Source organism: Drosophila biarmipes, chromosome 2R (assembly GCF_025231255.1).
Source record: "Drosophila biarmipes strain raj3 chromosome 2R, RU_DBia_V1.1, whole genome shotgun sequence".
Lineage (NCBI taxonomy): Eukaryota > Metazoa > Arthropoda > Insecta > Diptera > Drosophilidae > Drosophila > Drosophila biarmipes.
This window is the reverse complement of record NC_066615.1, coordinates 22,970,543-22,995,456: the sequence shown is the minus strand read 5'-3', so window position 1 is coordinate 22,995,456 and position 24,914 is coordinate 22,970,543. Positions and strand designations below refer to the sequence as shown.

General features: G+C 41.4%; 4 protein-coding genes across 5 annotated transcripts in view; 3 read left to right on the top strand and 1 right to left on the bottom strand.

The window, feature by feature from the left end:
• Positions 1 to 24,914, bottom strand: part of LOC108022350 (protein muscleblind) — a 168,357-nt gene that overhangs the window by 128,052 nt on the left and 15,391 nt on the right. The window lies entirely within an intron of this gene.
• Positions 6,144 to 7,119, top strand: LOC108022352 (uncharacterized). Its single transcript, XM_017091236.3, has 2 exons — positions 6,144 to 6,271; positions 6,397 to 7,119. The coding sequence occupies exon 2, from the start codon at positions 6,403 to 6,405 to the stop codon at positions 6,847 to 6,849; it is 447 nt and encodes a 148-aa protein (XP_016946725.1). The 5' UTR covers positions 6,144 to 6,271; positions 6,397 to 6,402; the 3' UTR covers positions 6,850 to 7,119.
• Positions 7,279 to 8,173, top strand: LOC108022353 (uncharacterized). The gene is made up of 2 exons (XM_017091237.3): positions 7,279 to 7,410; positions 7,497 to 8,173. The coding sequence occupies exon 2, from the start codon at positions 7,503 to 7,505 to the stop codon at positions 7,941 to 7,943; it is 441 nt and encodes a 146-aa protein (XP_016946726.1). The 5' UTR covers positions 7,279 to 7,410; positions 7,497 to 7,502; the 3' UTR covers positions 7,944 to 8,173.
• LOC108022357 (uncharacterized) lies at positions 8,350 to 9,167 on the top strand. Its single transcript, XM_017091239.3, has one exon. The coding sequence runs from the start codon at positions 8,495 to 8,497 to the stop codon at positions 8,867 to 8,869; it is 375 nt and encodes a 124-aa protein (XP_016946728.1). The 5' UTR covers positions 8,350 to 8,494; the 3' UTR covers positions 8,870 to 9,167.

The following is a 24,914-nucleotide window of genomic DNA, read 5'->3' as shown; positions in this document are numbered from 1 at the left end:
TGCTGCTGTGTTTTTTGCTGCGTTCTCCTCGGGTGCATCGGGTTGTCTGGTCCTTGGATGGCTGGTTTCCTCCTTGGTCCTGTTATTTCTACACATGCTCGCCAGGACCCGCTCTTTGTTGCTGCTTCGCCACTGCGCCGCTGCTGTTTGTGCGTGTTTCATTTTATTTGTTGGCACAAAATTGGGTTTTAGTGGATTTTGTGGCAAATGATTTTTGCTGGCTGCCGTTACGCTTGCATAAACTTTAATTTAATTTTTGCCCAACACAAAAAGCACAGAAGTTCCCCAGCAGCTGAACAGAAAACAGGCCAAAAAGTAAATATAAAAGAATGTAAGAAAGGAACCAGGAAAGCGGGTTTAATATACGGATCATATGAAACCAATGCTCAGGTTTTGCCCTGCCAAACTTTAATTACAACGTATTTGGTTAAAGCTTTGAAGTTGGCAACAAGGTTTTTCATTCTTCTCATTTTTAAGACTCATGTTTTTTAATTTTAAGTAATTAACCCTCCACAGACCAGCTACAACACTTTAAATTCCCGAGGCGATTAATGCCAAGCTGTGCAAATAAAAACTTTGGCATATCCCAACACTTGGCTTTATCCGTAAAGTTTGCCCTCAAGTTTCGCCGCTTCTGCGTTGATTTCGTTTCCCAATCGCTTTCAATCAGCATGCGTATATTGAACTGAATATTTTGCGGGAAAGCCACAGGACACACTTCCATCAATTCAGATGTGTCTGCCAACAGCTGTCTGTACATTCACGTATATATTGCCTCACACAAGACGGAGGACAGGACACCTCCATATGGGTGGAAGTTTTAAGAAATGCACAAAAGTGCAATTGAGTTGAAAGACGTGCCAAAGGGCGTGCACAAGCTAGAAAAGCCATAAAAATGGCAGCTAAACGCTGGTGGATGGGGCCCTGGCAGGGGTCCCCCTGCTCAGGTGAAAAATTATAGCGTAAAATTCATATTTGATGACTTTTTGATTGCCAAACCGAAAACTGCTGCCCCGCCCTCGCCCTCGCCATCGCTCCCGGCTCCTTCTCCGCCTGCAACTCGACTCAATCCAAACCGCAATCGCAACCTCGGAGGCTGCCTTCTTCTACGGATTCACACAGCCACATAATGCTGGCAAAGTGCTTTCAATGGCGTCATTGTCAAGCGTTCTTGCCGCCATCGCAATCGTTATCATGCCACACATCCACCTGCACCTGAACTGCACTCCGAACGTACTCGCAGTACGTACTATGTAGTGGCTGATCCAAAGCAATGCCAAAGCCCTGGGATTAAGCTGCAGCTGGCTTTGAACTGGATGGATGGATAGTGGATGATGGACGGATGTATGGATGGCTGGCTGGTTGGATGGCTGGGCGGATGGCTGGCTGGCTGGCAGCTGGGTGCTCCGGATTTTTCTTTTCATTTTTCCATATTTCGTGTCGTTTGTCGTCCTCGAGCCCAAATGCTGATGACGATGTGCTCGAGTTTCGATTGTAGGCAGGGGAGAGTCTCTCAATGGCAAACGGGACTGCGGTTCCAACTCTCAAGGTGGATTTCGGTGGTGCAAGGACTCGATTAATGAACCTCAGCTCGATGGTCATTTAAAATGCATTTCTAGCCGAAGTGTCTTCCGGGCTCAAGTCTCCAGTTGAATTTGTGTTGGCTTTATGGGAAATACTATTGGGTCCCCAAATGCTTACCTAAATCTCCGAATATTTATGCAATGCTCTATTCATTAGATACTTTATCAGCAAAGTAAGAAAAGTAATATTTAGAAAGCGGAGGCTTTCTGGGTAACCGTATAGTATTTGAGAAAATTCGCTTTAATTTTCCTTAAATTTTACTAAAACTGTAGCTGTTTGCTTCAAGAGATAATCTTTAATGGTACAAATTCAATTCCACCTACCAATGAAACCCTGGGGCGAAGCGAAATCAATATTAATTAGGCAGCCCCGCGGGATCGAAAGTACTCCGACTCTTTAAATCCCTAAAACCCATTAATCGTTTGACTTTTTTCTGTGTCAGTCGGCTAATTTCAATTAATGTGAGGGCGCGAGGCTGAGCTGGAAATGAGGTCCTTTCGGCACCCTCGCTGCGTCGTCCTCGCAGAATGGTGTTGATGTGACGGGCCACGAGTGCTGATGACACTAATGCTCGTCCACACGCACACTCGAACTGCGAACTGTGACCCGTGCAGAGGATTTGGGATTCAGTTTCCAGGACTGAGGATCCAGGACGCAGGACACAGGCCGCAGGACGTCAATGTGTTAATGACTCGATGGCATTGCATAAAACGGCTACGCTAATTTGCATTGTTGTGCGGGTGTGGGGTGTGTGAGAGTGTGTGAATTGGCCGCTGTCAACGTTGTCCTGGCACTCGTGTGTAATGATTTGTGCCAGTTTTTCCGGCTTTCCACGCTTTCCCCCAAGCCCAGTGACCAGCAACCTCGGCAGACCATCGGGCTTATGTCATACAATTAATAAAAGTTTTCATGCCCGCGAAAAAAAGTAAAAAGGAAATAATGAGCGAGGCTACAAGCATTTTATATCACACGTTGACCTTAATTACTCGGGGCTTTTTTACAGGGCCATTAGGTTCCTAATTTAAGGACTTCTAATGGTGGATGTTAAAGTCGGGCCAAATTAGATTGATTGAATTAGGTGGCATTGTGATTAAATTTCCATTCCAGGAGTTACTTAAGTTTTATATGAATTATATTTTGAGGATTACATAAATGTTACAGATTAGGGCTTCCCTTACTTAATTTGAGGACATTAAAAAATTACCGAATACTAACTCCTTACTGCTCATAAAAGTTTTATGGTCTCGAACCAATCTGATCTAAACTCATTTATGCAGGACTCAAATTTTTGATTTTATAATCCCCTCTACAAAGCATCGCTGACCCAGAATCGATTGTTAATCAAGCGAATTTGTTTGCCTCGCCTTAACCTTTCACCTCGCCCAACTCCCCCGCACTTTGAGGAAGTGGAACTAGTCTGGCTGGCGCTAGCCGTCCAAACCAAAGCCAGATCCGAATCCGAACCCACATCCTCATCCTCATCCGAGTCCGAGTCCCACTCTGAACTGTGACGACAACAATTCCAGCGATTTTTATATGCCATTTGCCGATTTTACAACTTTGCTGGCGCCTGGCTTATGCCGAACCCAAACCAACTGTGGCGCTCTTCTTATGGCCACGTTTGTAGCCGGTTGTTGCTGTTGTTTCTGCCGTTGGCGCCACGGTGGGCCGGCCAAAAGCGGATTCGCACCGCCTTCCCAGGCTTTTCGTCCTAGAACCATTTTTTCCCGTCAGCCGGCGACGTCGCGTGTTTGGGCCATTTTCCGTTTTCATGGTGTTCGTCGCCAAAATGGCGTTGCGTGCTGCCGCGAAATGTTTGTCCAAAATTGCTCAAACTGGGCTTATTTCGTACAGGATGGAAGTAGTGCTTACCCTGTGGGTGAAGTGTTACCTAGTGCCACTACTCAAAAATTTTTTAAAACCAAAATCTTAATGTTAATCTTCCTAACGTTTCTTGTTGAATTATTAGATAAACATTTATGAATCCACTTTGATCCTATTAAAAATATGTACATTCAAGAAGATTTATATATTTTTGAAAATAATCCTTCCAACTTTTTATTGTAGCTACCACAATGGATACCTACCAATAAGGTTTAGATATTATAAAAATTAAATAAAATGTACGAATAAATGTAATAAATAATAAATAAAATAGTCACCCCTATTTACCATTACCTGTACTGTTAGTCCTACCAACAATTAAACTTTTAATAACCTAAAACTGAAATAGCCCCGATTTAACCTCACCAAAGAGGGTATATCTGTTAGTAAAATTGCATGGTAGTTGGGGACCCGCCAGTATTAGTGACTAACACATCCAAATTTGTATGCGTCACAATCGGAAGAGTCGCAGTCGCAATAACAATCACTGCGAGAAAGGCGGATCAAGTCACTGCCGAAGGAGAAGCTAGAGTCATAAAAAGATTTATGGCGCTTTCAAGGCGAAAGACCCAGAAGTATTCACAATGACAAAGGAAATGCCGATGGAAAGTGGTGGGAGGGAGCTGGAAAACTGCGTGCGAAAAGTGTTGGGTTCGGGAGGAAACACGAGCCATCGAGGCCAATAAAATATATGAACAAGCTCGCATTAGGGCTAAAGTTCATGCAGAAATCACCGAAAAGTTGTCTATGCGGAATGTCGACATGATGGCACATAAATCAAGATGTCAATGTTACTTTATGGACTTGGCAAAGGTACCAGATGACAGAAGTTAATATTTCCCGGCTATAAGGCAGCCATTTTCCTAATATAAGCTACCCTATCTCCCTTTTAGTTGTGGTCCTCCTCCCTATCCCGGGCCACTGAGTTTTGGGCATTGTTTTAATGCATTTGCAGGCCCGAAAACTTTGGGGCGTGGGCAGAAAGTTTGAGGGTGTTTCCCTGCCCCACCCCCTTTCATTGTGCAATTGGAAACTTTATGCAACAATAAAATTGCTGCCAAAAAATATGGAAAAAGCAGCCAGCAGGCTAACAATGCAGGCAGTGTAAAAAAAGAAAAGGGAAAATAAAACACAAGGCAAGTCGGCTGGCGTAGCCTACTTACGGGCAGGAAAACTGTGTAGGGGGCGGCGGCGGGTGGGAAAACAGACGCCGCATTTAAACTCTCGACATCCGCGGCGACTTCCGGAGCGGTAAATTATGCAGGGCTCGTGGAATATCACTCATTGTTCTCGCCATATGATTTTAATCGCCGAGTGGCACAAAGAGTCCGCTATGTGCGATAAATATTTGATTTGCATGTGATTAAATATATGTCAACGGTGAAATTAAGGAGAGCTTTCAAATTAATTTTGATTTTTCATCATAGTCCCATGGTGTTTTGGCTCCTGACAATGAAAATATCCCACTGATTTATGAGATTTTGCCCAGTCAGCGAGTTGAAGAACGGATCGAAATGCTTTCTCAGTGGTTCCTCAATTTCGGCTTCACGTTGGACATCGATCAAATTTACATCTGTGGCAGGTCGAGATGGATTTCGTGTGTTGCTCATACGCCACGTTGCACATTGAATGTTTATGACTTCTCCGCACATAACAATCCAAATCCAATCGCAGTCGCAATGGAGCCGAAATTGATAGTCGTGACATATTGAAGTCTGGAGCAAATGGAACTGGTGTGAGTCAGGTGAATTTGAGGGATGGGATGCTGTGTGATTTACAACGGGTTCAGGTGTTCAGGGAGCTTAATTATTTTAAACAGTAAAAATGAATGAAATAAACTGTGTGCGAGACAGAATGGATTAAAATTTTGAAACACGCATTTAATATTAGTATGTCAAGCAGCGTAAAGACGAAATTAAAAGAAATGTCATGTGCTGGAAGATAAGTGAATATGACTCCATAAAAAACCCACAAAATGAGTTATCCACTATAAGATACTTTAAGACTGAAAGAAAGGCGTTGTGCGGCTGAAGTAAAAACTGGCGACGCAACTGAAATGTTTGCGTACGAAATTAACACCACCCGGTACGACCACACAGGCGCACTCGTACGTACACGTTGAGATGCAAATGCAAATTGCATTTGTTTGCGTTGTGTCATTTGTCGCTTGGCTGAGACCCAAATGACTAGGCGGGGGAGGGGAGGGATGTGCAGCTGGCAAATGTGACAACTTGTTACAAAATTCATCAACTTATGAAATATAAATCGCACACCAGAGGTACCAGCAGGATAAAACGAGCAGAGAAAGTGCCAGTTCATCCAGAATATTCCACAGACATCATTAGACTGGCAGCTCCAAATGGGTCTGCAGGCTTAAAATAATTTGAAACCAATTTCCAGACTTGTGCACCTCAGTAGGCCATCAAAAGTCTCCGAAACAGTGGGCTAATTTGGTTTTATTTGGTAGCATTTATCAATCAAAGTGGTTAATAAATGTAAGACTTCCTGCTATTGCAGCCAGCTGATAACGATATATAATGGTGATAGCTATTTACCCATTTTCCTTCATTTTCTTAATTTAAAACAACATTTGTTTTTCATGCAGCATAAGCCCGTTTCCTCCCATAGTACTTGCTGCTGGAAAGGATTTTGTTTCAACCTCAGCAATCCGATTTTTCGAAATGCCAAGGCCTGAAACATCTGGCTGGCAGTACACCCCATTCCAACGCCATCACCCCAACAGTTAACAACTACTATAAGAGAAAAATTTGTTTTGACCTAGCCGGTTTTTCAGCTTCAGAAGGCAAGTAAAATAGAAAAAAAATTCTTGAAAAAAAATTTGGAAAAAAAAGAAAAAAAAATTTTTAAGTAAAGTTTCTCGGATAACAATTTCTAACTTATTGGTAAATCTCCTTACTCTTTTTCCAGTCCAAGATGAGTGAAGAAGAAGCACCTGCTGAGGGAGGTGTGGAGTCCCCCGGAGCAGGATCGCCCGCAGAGGCTGCAGCACCGCCCCCAGATACCACCACCGCCGAGCCCGTGGATACAACCACTTCCGGAGCCCGTATGATGATGCACCACCCATGGTTGGCGGCCGCCGCGGTGGCCGTCTATGCCACCAAGGTCCTGTGGGTCAAGTTCCGCGAGCTCGGCCTGGCCAAGCAGAAAAAGCGGCCCAAGAATCGAGAGCAGAAGTCCAAGCCCGTTCAGGAGAACGAGGAAAATGGATCGGAATCGGAAGCCGAATCGGAGGCGGAGACTGACGCAGAGGACGAGGACGGGCCTGTGGAGCTGCAGTCGGCGATCCTACCGGATCGGGTACAGGTCGACGCTCCGGACGAGAACTATCGAGCAATCGAGGTGCCACCCGCCGACTTCTGAAGCTCGAACTCGGGGATGAATGACCATGCGAGGACGCTGCACTATCACACCCAACAAGGACACTTTTTGTTGTAATGCTTGCGACTTACGTAGGGGAGGATCGTTAGCGACGTTGGAAATTAAGCACCACATTGGGGGACACAAATTGTTGGTTTTATAACATTGGCCAAATTTCTTGTATAACATTTCGACGTTGATTGGTTTTTATCGGTTCTCTATAGTCTGCGATGACAGTAAGGTGTAATAAAAAATAATAACAAAAAAAATAAATGATCCTTTACTTGGTGGTTGTACAAAATAAATATAGCGGAAGTCTGGCTGGCTTTACTAGTAAGTAATTTGATTTATGGATTTTCGGCGTTCGTGGTTGCCAAATTCCAAAATCCTGAACATAAATTATTGACCGATTTTATCTTTTTTGATCATATCATATCCCTAGTTTTTAAACGTCAATGCTTGAATATCTGGTTGCCAGTTTACTTCATTCCAGCGCCTTCACCCCTAACAACGACATACACAAAAAATATAGTTTTCATATAATCGATTCTTAAGCTTTAGCAGGCAAGTACAAAAATTCGTAAAAAAAATATTTCGAATTTAAAAATTCCCTGAAATTATATGTTTATTTACTTTTTCATGAGTTTCAGACTAAAATGAGTGAGGAAGAGGCACCTGCTGAGGGAGGTGTGGAGTCCCCAGGAGCAGGATCGCCCGCAGAGGCTGCAGCACCGCCCCCAGATACCACCACCGCTGAGCCCGTGGATACGACCACTTCAGGAGCCCGTATGATGATGACCCACCCGTGGTTGGCGGCCGCCGCGGTGGCCGTCTATGCCACCAAGGTCCTGTGGGTCAAGTTCCGCGAGCTCGGCCTGGCCAAGCAGAAAACGCGGCTGAAAAATCAAAACAAGAAGTCGAAACCTCTGAGGGATATCGAAGGAAATAGTTCTGAATCGGAGTCTGAGGCTGAGACTGATGCAGAGGACGAAGGCGCACCCGATATGCAAAACGCCCAGGGAGTGAACCTTCAGTTGGTAACCCCACTAAATCTGGTGAATCCCACCCCATCCAGTTGGGAGAAATCGTTCAATTGAAGGTTCTTCTGCTGACTTTTGACACTCGAGATCGGGGATGAAAGACCATACACAATAGCACACTATACGGACACTAATTGTTGTAATGCTTGCCAGTTATAAAGGGGAGGATCGAGCCACTCCTTCGGAAGAATGTACACTAATTTAATTTTTAATTGTAAGCGGTTTGCTGTAAATGCTGCGAGGGAAAAGCGAATAAGCTTTTTATATTAAAAATGCGAATGGACTAATTTAATTTGAATTATTTACTATTTTACTATTATTTGGGGTTTTTAAAAAATTATTCGAAGTTTTAAAGAAAATTAGAACATATTTCGGTTTCGGAGCTTTTAATTAACCAACTTTGATTAATTGGAATTGATGTATTTTCTATAAAAAGTAAAAATGTATAATCATTGTAATACAGGAAACGCTGAAAAGACTGTCAAGAAAAAATAGTCAGCATTTAAACCAAATTGTATAAAAGTGAAGAAACCACAAAGGAAATAAGTAATTTATTTCTCAGATCCGAAATTATTTGCGATCCGATTTCCTTGTGATCCCAGTACAAGATGAGTGAGGAGGAAGTGCCTGGTGCGGGAGGCGAGGACTCAGGAGCTGGGCCGACTGAAGAGGTGGCAGCCCCAGTGCCCGATACCACCACCGCTAATCCCGAGGACACCACCACGTCGGGAGCCCGAATGATAATGATGATGAACCACCCCTGGTTGGCGGCAGGAGCAGTTGCAGTTTATGCCACCAAGGTCATGTGGGTCAAGTTCCGCGAGCTTGGACTGGCCAAACAGAAAAAGAAGGTTAAATATCATCAGGAAAAGATGCTGAAGCCCCAGAAGGATGACAAAGACTGTGGATTAGAGTCTGAATCTGAGGAAGAGTCTGATACGAAGCCAGATAAAGCTGATCTTGCCCCAAAACAACCCATATAATGTGTCGGTAGTGCTGGCGATTCAAGTACAGAGGGATCGTCTATCATTGGTTATCGTTAAGTGGGAAATGGTTAAAATGATTTTTAAACACCTTAGAATTTTCATTATTTTTTTGAAAAATTTTATAAATTATCAAAATTTTTGTGAAACAACAGGGTTGTTTAAATAGACAATTGGCTTACAAATCGTCCCTGGGATTTTAAAAATGACCTACATTATTATAAATTGTCTTAGTATTTTAATAAGATTGTCTGCTCAAATTATATGCTATAAATTATATAATCTATATAACATTGAAGTCAATTCGGGTTGATTTAATGATACACGAATAAAAAGTGCGATAAATAAGTTCAAAACTTGTTCACATATCGCCATTTTAAAAACTGAACATTAAAATGCAAAGCGATTCGAAAAGGGGCCTTTATTGCAAGCAGTTGAAATGGTGAGTTATATTTACAATTTGCATTTTTATTGATTTGTAACAACTTCGACACCTTGCTGTTGGTTCAGCCCACCGGCTCTCCCGGTTTTTAGTTTTCAGTTTTCAGTTTTTGTTCCCGTTTCCGACTCGATCGATCAATCAAAACCCGAGCCGCGCGTCATTATGTCACGGTGGTGATGGTGATGCGAAAAAATAGAAAATCGGCAGCGGCCAGCGGGAAAGCGGAAAAGCGGAGACCGGGAAATTCATGGCAGGCAGCGGCGGTCACGGAAACTGGGGCACATGCGACCGAGCGGTGTCTGTGTGCTCGGGCTGTTTGCACCCGCCATCATCATCCTGTCGGCAAAAGCCCCGCCTCGGAGCCCCTGCCACTCCCCCTTTTCCGACTGCCCCTCCATTTTCCGCCACCCACCGCCCGTCAACTGGTGGTCTGGTGTTTGGGGACAGGAAGAGGCTAATGAATGCCGCTGTCAATTAGCAATGGGCGTTGGTAAATCAATTCAATGACACTGCGGCTCTGCTTAAGCGACATTCTGCAGCAGCATGTGAATGCTGTGGAGGAGTTAAATACGATTATGTTCAAACTAAAGAAATAATTGAAGCCTATAATACTTTTTAATAGGTGTTTTCAGTTTCTAATTGCTTTTTAAAATATATATAATTTGTGAATCTCTTTCGCAACATTTCAATACATAAATAATTATCTTCCAATTAAATAATATTGCCCTAAAATTAATATTTAACGTTTCGTTTGATATACAATACGCATAATTAACTTCTGTTAGATACTAAAATAAAAATCATTGAATAACAATATTGAATCACTTCTCCGGCACAAATATTTACCAATTAATTACACGCCGATTAAGCACAACATGAAGCCACTTGAATAATATTTTGGAGCCCATAAAAATAACACTCTCTGAGCTCAACGGAGATTAATAACTGCAAGCCAATGGCCAGCGGAAGCAATTAGCCGCTTTAATCCCAATTTGATCGCATGACGATGGCTCAGAGCGCAGTTGAATAATTTCTTCGAATTTCACATTATTTAATTACCAATAAAATGTGCCAATGTGCTCTGCCTCCGTGAGCCTCTTAATTGTTTGTTGCTGAAGTCTGAATGCGATTGCGGATTGATTTCGTAACAGGCCGCAGAAACGTGCTCTAAATACAGCAAATGCACCGCCGACAGGCAACTCTGAGCACCAACTTTCGTTATATATTGCATTTTCACCTGGCTTTTGGCTGGTTTTTTATTTGGTCTCTTTTCCGCCAGCAAACACACTCTTCTTGTCCGCTACTCAATTTCCTTGACGGCTTTTCCTCAAGTGATTTAGGCTACGCTCTGCTTTTTCTGACTTGAATTCAATACTTTATCTTTGGTTTCTTTTCACATAATAAACGCGCTTTTGGCATAATTGCCGCGGCGACGGGGGGCAAATCGAGTGGAGCGGGTCGATAATTATGATGTTGCATTGTTGTTGTGGTTATCGTCATCGCCTGCCACGGTAATGCGCCGTTTGCCCCGCCGATCTGGAGCCCCTGGCCCCACACTCTGGTTTTTCCGCGCTTTCGTGTAATATTTGCTCACAATTATTGCGAGACGACGCAGCCACATAGTGGTTAGTGCTGCCATTGCTGTTGTTGCCCCGGCAGTTGCGGTTGCATGTTGCAATAACAATTTAGCTTTCGCTTTCTAGTAAGGTAAGTCTCTTAGTGCCCCGTGGTTGTTGGGGAAAGCGGGGATATTGGTGGGGGAAATGGGAAACAGGAATGTTAAGATATACTAAGAACAATGTGTGGCCTATGTTTAACAAACATAATTTATTATATGTATTAATTCATACATTTATATTAATAAACTAATAAAGAGACTACCCTAGAAAAATAGATTATCTTACATTTAAGATATACCATCCTAAATATTTTGTTTTCAATACTTACCTAATATTATTATATATTTCTTATAATACTTTTAAAAGTAAAATTATCTTTATCAATAGAAATTTCAAAAGTGATACATGTAAATTAAGTTGTATATATATTTTTCATTTGTACCCAAAGTATTTAATGGGTACCACCTGCGTTGGTAGCCCTGCTGCAATCCCGCACAGATCGGTTTTAATTGTGACTCATTTGGCGGGGGGCGCGACACGAAAGTCAATGCGCCAGCGGATGCAACATGCAACACGACTGGGCTGCAAACGGCGGAATACAGTTGCGGTGGGGCTGGGTGGCATGGGGCAGGGGCTACCGCTGGACTGGGAGCGATTAGAGCTGGATCTGGTGGAAGGAGTTGTGCGCGACACTCGTATGGCCCATTGCCGTTTTCCGCAAGTGCCACAGCGCCATTCTATGGCTTCATTTCGCAGCGCTTGCATTTTACGACCATCGATAACAGCCCGGAGAAATTTCAACTGCAATTTAAGTTGTTGGGAGAGTGTGAAGCCAGTCGAGTAAATTGACAAAGAAGTGCGGACATTCCAAACTGGGCCTGAGTATTTGTGACATATTTAATTAAATAAATAAAAACCCCCTTCCTTACTTTATTTAAATAAATTTAAATACCCAATAACACTTTGGCACTTATACTTTATGCCTCTGCCAAAGTTCCCAGTTATCCTCGCATTACTACATGCTCCTATCATTATTTTTCCCATTTTGATAATTATATAAGCAGTTTTATTGGAGTGCAGTCAGTGCAGCATATTTCGCTTTATTCAAATCCATTACGCAGTAAAGTTTTTCATTCAAAGTTTTAATAACACGGGACTGCCGGGAGACCCCGAAACCGAAGGCGGTCCCCAACCCCACTTCACGCACCCGAAAAAAGGAGAGACCCAAGGAAAAACAAATGAGCAAAGGATTAAAAAAGTTTGCTGCCTTCTGCTTCTACCGCTTTTATTAATTTTTTCCCCCAGACTCGCTGGGCGAATTCAATTTAAATTTAATTACTTCAAATGCGAACTTTTGACACATATTCGGGGCGGGAGGCTAATGAGGGCGGGGCAAGTCGAGTAAGTCGACTTATTTGTCTGGCAGTCGTTCAGCCATTTGCCTGATTTAATTGTAAAGTCTACTCAGCAATTGCCCCGCGGTGCTCGGCTAATCAGATCAGCATTATTAGCTGGGGCAACAAAGCAATTGCAATCCTTTTTCCGACCCCCCCGAACGAATTTTCCCATTCGGAGCCCGTTTTCATAACAATTTGCCGTCGCATTGATGTTTGCCCTGGCTCAGAGCTGTTCTTGTCTGATATTAATCCGATTGTCTCTGGCATAATCTTGCCGGCTGCCTGTAGTTGTGGGTGTTTGCATGCGAGCATGTTTATGAATTGCTTATAATGCCATCGGAGGATAATGTCTGGGCATATTGAAAACTTTTGTCGTGTTGACTTTGACAAGGCGCCTGTCTATAGTTGCGCCTTGTTAACTTAAAGGGGGATTAGCTGGATTGCTTTAACAATTAGGAGCATGTTGCTTAGTTTTTGACTGGCAAATAGAAGAAATGTACTCTCCAGATAATTTGTATGTTAACAAACAAGTGACTTCATTATAACAGAGTTTAATATTTAGACATAAGGATTAAGAGCATAATGACATTCTTAATTTCCATTATTCAAATAAAAAATGAAATTCCCTTAGTTAGACTAAATAATTTAACTTGGTGAACTTAAAGCTGGTGAATTAGAGGCTGAACCCACGACTTTCCAGACATTTTCGGGATGTGTGAGACTGCCAGAAAGTCTCTTTCTGTCGCCGGAAAGGCGGAAAGCCCGGGATCGGGGGCAGGAGTTTACCGGAAGGACGAGGAATGGCCGGGGCGGCCCGAGTAACATGTTGGCATCGTCTAGAAACTTACAAACATGACATTAAATGTTGCCCGTTCGCAGACGCAGGAGCAGGTGAAGGAGCAAAGGAGCAGAGGACACGAAGGATGCAGGCTGGCAAAGTTTCGGTGGCGCAGCTGAGGAGATTTCCGCGGCGTTGCGTATACGCCACCGTTGCCATTTAAATGCCTGCAGAGGCGGCAAACTTCTGCCACCTATGGGAATTTCATTTGTTGTTCATTTTTAAGCAGCTCGCGATTTGAATTTGCACCGCTTTTTTGTTTTCCCGGCCACTCCTTTGTCTTGTGCGCCGGCAGAAAGGACAAAGAATGCCGCAGTAAATTTACACAATGAAATCTTAAGAGGTCCCCCGGGAAAGCGGAGAAAGCAACAAACTTTGGGGCCAAAACTTTCGCCCACAGAGAGGGTAGGCAAACACACCTGAAGCACATAAGAACTACTTGGATCTGCACTTGAACAATACCTGGGCATATGTTATGAGGCAGAAGCCCTCGCCGTTTGACCGGAAGTTCGACAAAGTTCAAATTGGGGGGAACCAATGGATGGCCGCCGCTCTTATTCATTCGTTTTTGCAAATAAATGAACCGTATACTAAAACAAACAAATTCAATTGAATCGCTCTCCTGGGCATTACAATTGAATGTGCCAGGCTTTCTTCCCCACACACCGCAACCGCCCACACTCCCACCCGTTGCGAAAGGAAAATCTAATGAAAATGTTCAATTTGCTGCAAACAAACAGTGCCACGCAGGAAAATCCAAACAACAACAGACAGCAAGAAAATATGGGGAGGCTGAAAATCTTTTCCACAGAACAACACTCGTTGTTATTTGTTGCACTTGGCTGATTGAAAAATACATGCTCTTTTATTTTCCCCATTTTCTAGTTAGTCGCTTCGAGGACAAACGGCAGGAAGCAATTTTGTAACAAATGCGATTTTCGAGTAAAAATAGCACAGAGCTCGATGCAAGCTTTAAAACAGGCTAAGTGGCATACTTTCCATTTCAATGGGCTTAAGTAGGCATAAACTGTGGGTATCCATATAAATATAAGTTAAATACTAAATAAGACAACATTTTATTATCTTTGACTATGAATTAGTTCCCAAATTGTTTCACAAATAAATGATCAGCTTATTGAATGTAGAAATATATATTGACTTAAAAGTGTATACAATTCACCAGTAAAATTCAATCTAATCTTGATCAAAATGATTTAGGTGGCATACTTTCTTTTTCAATGAATTGGAATGTGTATAAATTGCCTTTAAAATGTAATTTAATTTATTAAATTGTTTAATAACTCTTTGTTTGTTAATTCTTTGATTTATTTGTGTGTATCGTTTACTCACAAATTTAGTGTCCCAACAAAATTGACAAATGAGCTGGGCAACTAAGTAAAACAGCTTCAACTTAATCCGATGACTTACACATGTTTTCCCCTAATTTATCAAGCTGTTTAATTTTGAGAAATAAGTTAACTCAAGACTGGTTATTAAATTAGACGCCATTTCCTTAAGATTGAGCAGTTGCTAAGCCAACTATCCACTTATCTTTCACTTTTCTGCGGCCTCAAATTACAAATTTATTCGCCATCACTCAGTTTAATGGGCGTGGCTAGCGCCTCTTAACCCCTGACCCCAACCATCACCCCACCTGATTTTCTGAGCCAAGATTTAAGGCCCTTTGTTTACGCGTTTCTTGCCACTTTGGTCTTTGACTCCGCGTCGTTAAAAGTTTTATGTCTTTCGGTCATTTCGGCTATTAGGTGTGTCTGCATTTCCCCCTCCTGCGGGGGATTCACTGAATTAATTTTAAAATGTGGCTTGTTGTGTGTGCGCTGGTGACGCAACTTCGAGGCGTTCATCGCTCAGCTTAATTGATGGGCGCCATAAAAAGTGCACGACAAACGACTGGCGAAAAACTCACTCACTCACCCGGGGTTTTGGCCATATATCAACCGACCCACGACTGCAAATGAACTGCAATTATCAAGGAGCAGCCACGAGGAAAGCCGCACAGAAAAACAACGAACGGCAAACAAGTGGAAAACTGTTTTTCCAGCTCTTCGGCATCGTTGTTTACGTTTTGTCCGCAATGCAAATCATCATTAAATAAATTACTCATAATTATCGCCAGAAAGCGCCGCTGAATGGTCTTTCTTTCCTCTATTTTTCGGTGGAAATTGGCGCTGGCCATTTGTCTAACCCGAGTCAAATTTTGACTAATTTCGATTGGGGCCTGCAGCCACATGGCTTTTCCTTCTGTGGGTTTTCGAGCGGTCCCCCGCCCCCACTTTTCCTCCAGCCAAGTGGGCGGCATTAAGTCGTGTAATTTTCTGTCAAATTTCGTATGATTTTTGGCTTGATAAAATGACTGAGCTGGTCCGGTCTTTCTTTTGGCTGTGGCATTTGCTTCCTGGTCCTGGCCACTCAACCTCGGCTCAAGCCGGACAGCTGTCCATCGTTGGCACTGCGTTTTCTTGGCCAGAAACAGCAAAAAAGTGGGAAAAGATTGCCTTCAAAATTGGCAGGCACTCTTAAAATTTCATTGTTTCGTGGGCTGTAAATATTGGTGGGCGTCTTTTCTAATCAAAGCATTGAATGAAGAAAACCTTGCACAATAGCCAGGAAAATGGGCTTTTCCTTTCAACGCAAACGACCCAACGAACTTTGATTGCAGATGAAGCTGCAGGTGCCTAAACAAAAAGTTAGGTAATAATTTATGGATGTGGAATTGCATTCAGTGCTTTTAATAAAGGATTTATTTTCCCCACAGATGATTAGTATGTTCCCGTTAGCATTTCAATGGTCATCGGATCAAAGTGCAGGAATTGCCAACCTAGTTTTTTCACTTGACTGACTGGAACCCCTTTCCCCCTTTGAAACCACCCATTTCCCCATTTTCCATTGCAATTTTCGCACTCAAGTGGAGAGTAATTTGCGGTCGTCTTCGGTAACAGGGATTGGCTTCGCTTTTCGCATTTCGTTTTCGCTTTTGCCGGCCAATCGGATAGTTGAACAAGTCCATTTCAGAGACCAAAAACTGAATGATTGTGAGTCTGAGTGATAGTTCATCGTGGGTTTTGTGGCCAGTTGGGGCTTCAGGGGGATAAAGAGGGGGATCATAGAGATAGCCGCAACGCACATGAGTGTGATATAATGATTGTCGAACATGCGGTGAGCATTTGTTATAAAATCTGCAAATTGCAACATCTTGTTTACACTGCGCAGCCGTTATTAACCAGTTGCAAATATTTCTAAGGCCCTTTTTGTGGTTTTTGCTTTTCAGGATTTAACCAAGCTTCGATTACTACACTTTATATTGCCATTAAGTAATGACACATATTACTCAAACAAACAATTTTAAGTTGTGTTGATAGCATAAAGAAACTAAAAATACATCAAATAATAGAAAGCTGTATTTTTGGAGCATCTTCTCATATACAACCCGTGGTTTACGGATTACTAGGCATTGGACCATCATAGAAACTTCGGCAAATATCTTTGAATTTTTCTTCGCATTTTCCAGCCGCAAGCCTGTCTGCTGAGTGTGGCTTAGCTTTCGACACTCTCGGCCATTCGAAAAACCTTTCATTAACAAGACCAAATTATGAATGTCGCTCTGTCACAGTGCGATGACGATGACGATGGCTATGGCGACAACTGTCAAAACAGGCTGAGTGTTGATGGCCGGCTTCGCTGGGGGGATTTGCCTTGTGCCTTATATAATGCACTGGCAGTGAGCGCAAATGATTTACACAAATTATTTTGCAATGTGCGTTGGCAAGTCGCTGGTTAAAGCCACGGCTGTCCGGGCCATCAGGAGCCCCTTTCCCTCCCCGGAAAACCGACCCTCCCCTCCCTTCGTCCGATGCCGCCTGTCGCCGTGAGCCGTAAGTCAAACAAATCAGTCGTGCCAGAAGATTAATGGCGGCATTATTGTGTCGCCTGCACAGTCATCCTCATCGGCATTCGCATTCCCGTTCGCCTGGGCTTCGGCCTTCGGTCTCCAGTTTTCAGTTTTCCCGGATCCCTGCTCCAACGAGCGGCGACCAACGACCAGCTACCATCATCATTGGCAACTTCATCATGCGGCTGGTCATCGCATTTTCCGGGGGCGGCTGGGCAGGAGCGGTTTCGGTGGCTGCCACCAGTGGGTGGTGGTGCACAACCCACTCTCCACGCGTCGTCACTCAGGTTGGGCCCTCAGGGTCCTGCCGCCCACAGAGATCGCAGCGTGACACGAGAAGGGACAGCGCTACTATCACAATTGTGTTTTTTTCCAAAAAAAATAAAATAGATAAATAGATTTATTCCTTATAATAAGCTGTTGTCAATTCCTACAGTATCTTTAAAATACTTTAAAGTTCTGAAGTGATTTAGCAAATATACATGTTTTCTAAAGCAAAAAGTGACTTCTCTATGCCGGTGAAACCCCTCCTCTACTCGAGTTACCCACTCTAGTTGTGCGCAAAAATGTTGCATGCGATTTTTCTTGCAGTAAATAATTTTTCATGCCAGCTGTCCATGTTATGTCTGTCTGGCTTTTCCTGCCGGCAGGGCTCTTTCCCTTTCGCCGGCTGAAGGGCTGTCCTTGCGTCCGCCCGTCGTATTATAGCCCATTGATCAGTTTGTTTTACTAGCTCCTGGCTGCTGGGCATCGGCATCGGCATCAGGTCCCATCTTCTGGCTCTGTGTACTCTTTGGATTATGAACTCTTTAAACTCCATTGAATGGGATGCAAATGCAGACGCAGAGGCAGATGTCGGTGTCTGTGGGCCAGTGGGGGCGGGGCAAGACGGAGAGGTGGCAGGCTTTGTGGTCAAAACCGGTCTGTTACTCGGTTGATTATGACGGATGTGGTTCGGCAGCGATCCGTTTTCAAGTTCTGCCCAAAACGAACTGAAATCGATGTGTTAAAGTCTCAGGCATTCATTTGGCAGTAATTTAAGAAGATTTTACAAAACGGACTGAGTGTTGGGGAAATATTAGTCTGAACTTTAAGCTAGGATAACTTGAAATATGTTTAGTAATTAAAATGTATAAACTGATTTCTAAGAATTATCCTATCTAATAAGTATTCTAGTACATATTCTATATATTTATAATTATATATATTAAAATTTATAATCAGCTAACCAGTTAAAACTGAGCATCAACGCACATCGAAATTCACTTTAGACTAATATCTAAATAAACCAATGTATTTCAAACAAATTTACAATTTACTTAGGAATATAAAACAATTTAAGGAATAAATCCGATGCCTCTGTTCTAGGGATGAGGCATATTGGGAAGGGTGGTGCACAATTTTGAAGCCGTATCTCCTTCCCCCTCAATGCCAATTGATTTCGACCCGGGACAAGTGACTTTTGTTCGCACTTCTGCACCGCCTTTGTCCCCATTTGGTTGTTCTCTATGCAAGAGTCGAGGCCCTAGGCTCCTGCAAATTTGTTTAGTTTATTGAGCCTGCCCCGGAAGGGCAAAGGGCTGAGCCTGAGACTGAGCCCGAGACCACCAAAATGGCTGCCTGACAACTAGATGGCATTGTCCTGGCAGTCCCAGGACAGCCGGCTCCTGGCTGCAGTGCTGCAAAAGTTTTCGCAACGGGAAGAACATTTAATTAAATTCCTTTGCACCTTTAGTGCTGCGCTAAAAATTCCACAGCTCCTCCGTCCTCCCTCCAGGGCGGCAATAACAAATTAATCTCTGCGGGTTCGGGCTGGGGATAGTGTTGGGGTTCTCTTTTCCCTCCGGGTGCTGGCGACCCCTTCGTAAGCCCTACAAATGAGGCATTTGATTTTAAAACTAGCCAAAGTTTCCGCGACAAAACGGTGCCTCGTTTTATGTCGTCTACTGTCGCTTTTATGGCCTGCGGCTCCGTTCAATCAAGGGCTGAATTATGTTGACATGGCACGCACAGTCGGGCAGACGTATACACGGGAATACAGTACCTACACAGCACACTTTTGGGCCAACGAGGCGACCAACCGACCGACAAAGTTTTCAATTTACGTTTTTAGGGCTTGCCCGCAATTCTGCTGGCGCTGGCACTTCGTCTTCAATTTCGCAAATGCGCCTCAACGTCTGGCCACGTAACCGGAAGGAAATGCACAACAAAGCTTTTCTTATTAGCATGTGTGGGCGGCGCAAGGGGCGCGTAGGGAAAATTAAAGGCTTCCAGAAAAGACGCTTTCGTTGGCCCGGCTGTTTAATCGATAATTCTCTGCACGGCTCTTCTGCTGCGAAATTGGATGGCATTTTATGGCTCAACTGTAAAGCGAATTCTGTCACCTTACATTCATAGAGGTATCATACACCTCATCTGAAAGTGGAGTTTTGGGGTCCCAATCTAACCCCATTGAAAATACGGAAAAATCCAACATGAAAATGGGTTCAAATTTTGGCCCCCCTGAAAAAGAAATATGTAAATGCAGATTAATAGAGAATTCAACGACAAATTCAAGAAGGTATGCCACTTCTAAATCGGATGTCTATAACACAAGTTATGAATTCTGGAAATGGAGTCTTGGAGCTCATTCTGGACCTTATTGAAAATACGGAAAAGTCCAACATGAAAATGGGTTAAAATTTTGACCCCCCTGAAAAAGAAATATGTAAATGCAGATTAATAGAGAATTCAACGACAAATTCAAGAAGGTATGCCACTTCTGAATCGGATTTATATAACTCAAGTTATGAATTCTGGAAGTGGAGTATTGGAGCTTATTCTGGACCCTATTGAAAATACGGAAAAGTCTAACATGAAAATGGGTTAAAATTTTGACCCCCCTGAAAAAGAAATATGTAAATGCAGATTAATAGAGAATTCAACGACAAATTCAAGAAGGTATGCCACTTCTGAATCGGATTTATATAACTCAAGTTATGAATTCTGGAAGTGGAGTATTGGAGCTTATTCTGGACCCTATTGAAAATACGGAAAAGTCCAACATGAAAATGGGTTAAAATTTTGACCCCCCTGAAAAAGAAATATGTAAATGCAGATTAATAGAGAATTCAACGACAAATTCAAGAAGGTATGCCACTTCTAAATCGGATGTATATAACTCAAGTTATGAATTCTGGAAGTGGAGTCTTGGAGCTCATTCTAGACCCTTTTAAAAACTCGGAAAATTCGAACATGAAAATGGGTTAAAATTTTGACCCCCCTGAAAAAGAAATATGTAAATGCAGATTAATAGAGAATTCAACGACAAATTCAAGAAGGTATGCCACTTCTAAATCGGATTTATATAACTCAAGTTATGAATTCTGGAAGTGGAGTCTTGGAGCTCATTCTAGACCCTTTTAAAAACTCGGAAAATTCCAACATGAAAATGGGTTAAAATTTTGACCCCCCTGAAAAAGAAATATGTAAATGCAGATTAATAGAGAATTCAACGACAAATTCAAGAAGGTATGCCACTTCTGAATCGGATTTATATAACTCAAGTTATGAATTCTGGAAGTGGAGTATTGGAGCTTATTCTGGACCCTATTGAAAATACGGAAAAGTCCAACATGAAAATGTGTTAAAATTTTGACCCCCCTGAAAAAGATATATGTAAATGCAGATTAATAGAGAATTCGACGACAAATTCAAGGAGGCATGCCACTTCAAAATCGGATGTATATAACTCAAGTTATGAATTCTGGAAGTGGAGTCTTGGAGCTCATTCTGGACCCTTTTAAAAACTCGGAAAATTTGGAATGAAAATGGGTTAAAATTTTGACCCCCCTGAAAAAGAAATATGTAAATGCAGATTAATAGAGAATTCAACGACAAATTCAAGAAGGTATGCCACTTCTGAATCGGATTTATATAACTCAAGTTATGAATTCTGGAAGTGGAGTATTGGAGCTTATTCTGGACCCTATTGAAAATACGGAAAAGTCCAACATGAAAATGGGTTAAAATTTTGACCCCCCTGAAAAAGAAATATGTAAATGCAGATTAATAGAGAATTCAACGACAAATTCAAGAAGGTATGCCACTTCTAAATCGGATGTATATAACTCAAGTTATGAATTCTGGAAGTGGAGTCTTGGAGCTCATTCTAGACCCTTTTAAAAACTCGGAAAATTCGAACATGAAAATGGGTTAAAATTTTGACCCCCCTGAAAAAGAAATATGTAAATGCAGATTAATAGAGAATTCAACGACAAATTCAAGAAGGTATGCCACTTCTGAATCGGATTTATATAACTCAAGTTATGAATTCTGGAAGTGGAGTATTGGAGCTTATTCTGGACCCTATTGAAAATACGGAAAAGTCCAACATGAAAATGGGTTAAAATTTTGACCCCCCTGAAAAAGAAATATGTAAATGCAGATTAATAGAGAATTCAACGACAAATTCAAGAAGGTATGCCACTTCTAAATCGGATGTATATAACTCAAGTTATGAATTCTGGAAGTGGAGTCTTGGAGCTCATTCTAGACCCTTTTAAAAACTCGGAAAATTCGAACATGAAAATGGGTTAAAATTTTGACCCCCCTGAAAAAGAAATATGTAAATGCAGATTAATAGAGAATTCAACGACAAATTCAAGAAGGTATGCCACTTCTGAATCGGATTTATATAACTCAAGTTATGAATTCTGGAAGTGGAGTCTTGGAGCTCATTCTAGACCCTTTTAAAAACTCGGAAAATTCCAACATGAAAATGGGTTAAAATTTTGACCCCCCTGAAAAAGAAATATGTAAATGCAGATTAATAGAGAATTCAACGACAAATTCAAGAAGGTATGCCACTTCTGAATCGGATTTATATAACTCAAGTTATGAATTCTGGAAGTGGAGTATTGGAGCTTATTCTGGACCCCATTGAAAATACGGAAAAGTCCAACATGAAAATGTGTTAAAATTTTGACCCCCCTGAAAAAGATATATGTAAATGCAGATTAATAGAGAATTCGACGACAAATTCAAGAAGGCATGCCACTTCAAAATCGGATGTATATAACTCAAGTTATGAATTCTGGAAGTGGAGTCTTGGAGCTCATTCTGGACCCTTTTAAAAACTCGGAAAATTTGGAATGAAAATGGGTTAAAATTTTGACCCCCCTGAAAAAGAAATATGTAAATGCAGATTAATAGAGAATTCAACGACAAATTCAAGAAGGTATGCCACTTCTGAATCGGATTTATATAACTCAAGTTATGAATTCTGGAAGTGGAGTATTGGAGCTTATTCTGGACCCTATTGAAAATACGGAAAAGTCCAACATGAAAATGGGTTAAAATTTTGACCCCCCTGAAAAAGAAATATGTAAATGCAGATTAATAGAGAATTCAACGACAAATTCAAGAAGGTATGCCACTTCTAAATCGGATGTATATAACTCAAGTTACGAATTCTGGAAGTGGAGTCTTGGAGCTCATTCTAGACCCTTTTAAAAACTCGGAAAATTCGAACATGAAAATGGGTTAAAATTTTGACCCCCCTGAAAAAGAAATATGTAAATGCAGATTAATAGAGAATTCAACGACAAATTCAAGAAGGTATGCCACTTCTGAATCGGATTTATATAACTCAAGTTATGAATTCTGGAAGTGGAGTATTGGAGCTTATTCTGGACCCTATTGAAAATACGGAAAAGTCCAACATGAAAATGTGTTAAAATTTTGACCCCCCTGAAAAAGATATATGTAAATGCAGATTAATAGAGAATTCGACGACAAATTCAAGAAGGCATGCCACTTCAAAATCGGATGTATATAACTCAAGTTATGAATTCTGGAAGTGGAGTCTTGGAGCTCATTCTGGACCCTTTTAAAAACTCGGAAAATTTGGAATGAAAATGGGTTAAAATTTTGACCCCCCTGAAAAAGAAATATGTAAATGCAGATTAATAGAGAATTCAACGACAAATTCAAGAAGGTATGCCACTTCTAAATCGGATGTATATAACTCAAGTTATGAATTCTGGAAGTGGAGTCTTGGAGCTCATTCTAGACCCTTTTAAAAACTCGGAAAATTCGAACATGAAAATGGGTTAAAATTTTGACCCCCCTGAAAAAGAAATATGTAAATGCAGATTAATAGAGAATTCAACGACAAATTCAAGAAGGTATGCCACTTCTGAATCGGATTTATATAACTCAAGTTATGAATTCTGGAAGTGGAGTATTGGAGCTTATTCTGGACCCTATTGAAAATACGGAAAAGTCCAACATGAAAATGGGTTAAAATTTTGACCCCCCTGAAAAAGAAATATGTAAATGCAGATTAATAGAGAATTCAACGACAAATTCAAGAAGGTATGCCACTTCTAAATCGGATGTATATAACTCAAGTTATGAATTCTGGAAGTGGAGTCTTGGAGCTCATTCTAGACCCTTTTAAAAACTCGGAAAATTCCAACATGAAAATGGGTTAAAATTTTGACCCCCCTGAAAAAGGAATATGTAAATGCAGATTAATAGAGAATTCAACGACAAATTCAAGAAGGTATGCCACTTCTGAATCGGATTTATAAAACTCAAGTTATGAATTCTGGAAGTGGAGTCTTGGAGCTTATTCTGGACCCTATTGAAAATACGGAAAAGTCCAACATGAAAATGTGTTAAAATTTTGACCCCCCTGAAAAAGATATATGTAAATGCAGATTAATAGAGAATTCGACGACAAATTCAAGAAGGCATGCCACTTCAAAATCGGATGTATATAACTCAAGTTATGAATTCTGGAAGTGGAGTCTTGGAGCTCATTCTGGACCCTTTTAAAAACTGGGAAAATTTGGAATGAAAATGGGTTAAAATTTTGACCCCCCTGAAAAAGAAATATGTAAATGCAGATTAATAGAGAATTCAACGACAAATTCAAGAAGGTATGCCACTTCTGAATCGGATTTATATAACTCAAGTTATGAATTCTGGAAGTGGAGTATTGGAGCTTATTCTGGACCCTATTGAAAATACGGAAAAGTCCAACATGAAAATGGGTTAAAATTTTGACCCCCCTGAAAAAGAAATATGTAAATGCAGATTAATAGAGAATTCAACGACAAATTCAAGAAGGTATGCCACTTCTAAATCGGATGTATATAACTCAAGTTACGAATTCTGGAAGTGGAGTATTGGAGCTTATTCTGGACCCTATTGAAAATACGGAAAAGTCCAACATGAAAATGTGTTAAAATTTTGACCCCCCTGAAAAAGATATATGTAAATGCAGATTAATAGAGAATTCGACGACAAATTCAAGAAGGCATGCCACTTCAAAATCGGATGTATATAACTCAAGTTATGAATTCTGGAAGTGGAGTCTTGGAGCTCATTCTGGACCCTTTTAAAAACTGGGAAAATTTGGAATGAAAATGGGTTAAAATTTTGACCCCCCTGAAAAAGAAATATGTAAATGCAGATTAATAGAGAATTCAACGACAAATTCAAGAAGGTATGCCACTTCTGAATCGGATTTATATAACTCAAGTTATGAATTCTGGAAGTGGAGTATTGGAGCTTATTCTGGACCCTATTGAAAATACGGAAAAGTCCAACATGAAAATGGGTTAAAATTTTGACCCCCCTGAAAAAGAAATATGTAAATGCAGATTAATAGAGAATTCAACGACAAATTCAAGAAGGCATGCCACTTCTAAATCGGATGTTTATAACTCAAGTTATGAATTCTGGAAGTGGAGTCTTGGAGCTCATTCTGGACCCTATTAAAAAGTCGGAAAAGTCCAACATGAAAATGGGTTAAAATTTTGACCCCCTGAAAAGGAATAATGTAAATGC

Coding starts and splice junctions, on each gene's coding strand:
- LOC108022352 (XM_017091236.3), top strand. CDS start 6,403: ATGAGTGAAGAAGAAGCACCTGCTGAGGGAGGTGTGGAGTCCCCCGGA.
- LOC108022353 (XM_017091237.3), top strand. CDS start 7,503: ATGAGTGAGGAAGAGGCACCTGCTGAGGGAGGTGTGGAGTCCCCAGGA.
- LOC108022357 (XM_017091239.3), top strand. CDS start 8,495: ATGAGTGAGGAGGAAGTGCCTGGTGCGGGAGGCGAGGACTCAGGAGCT.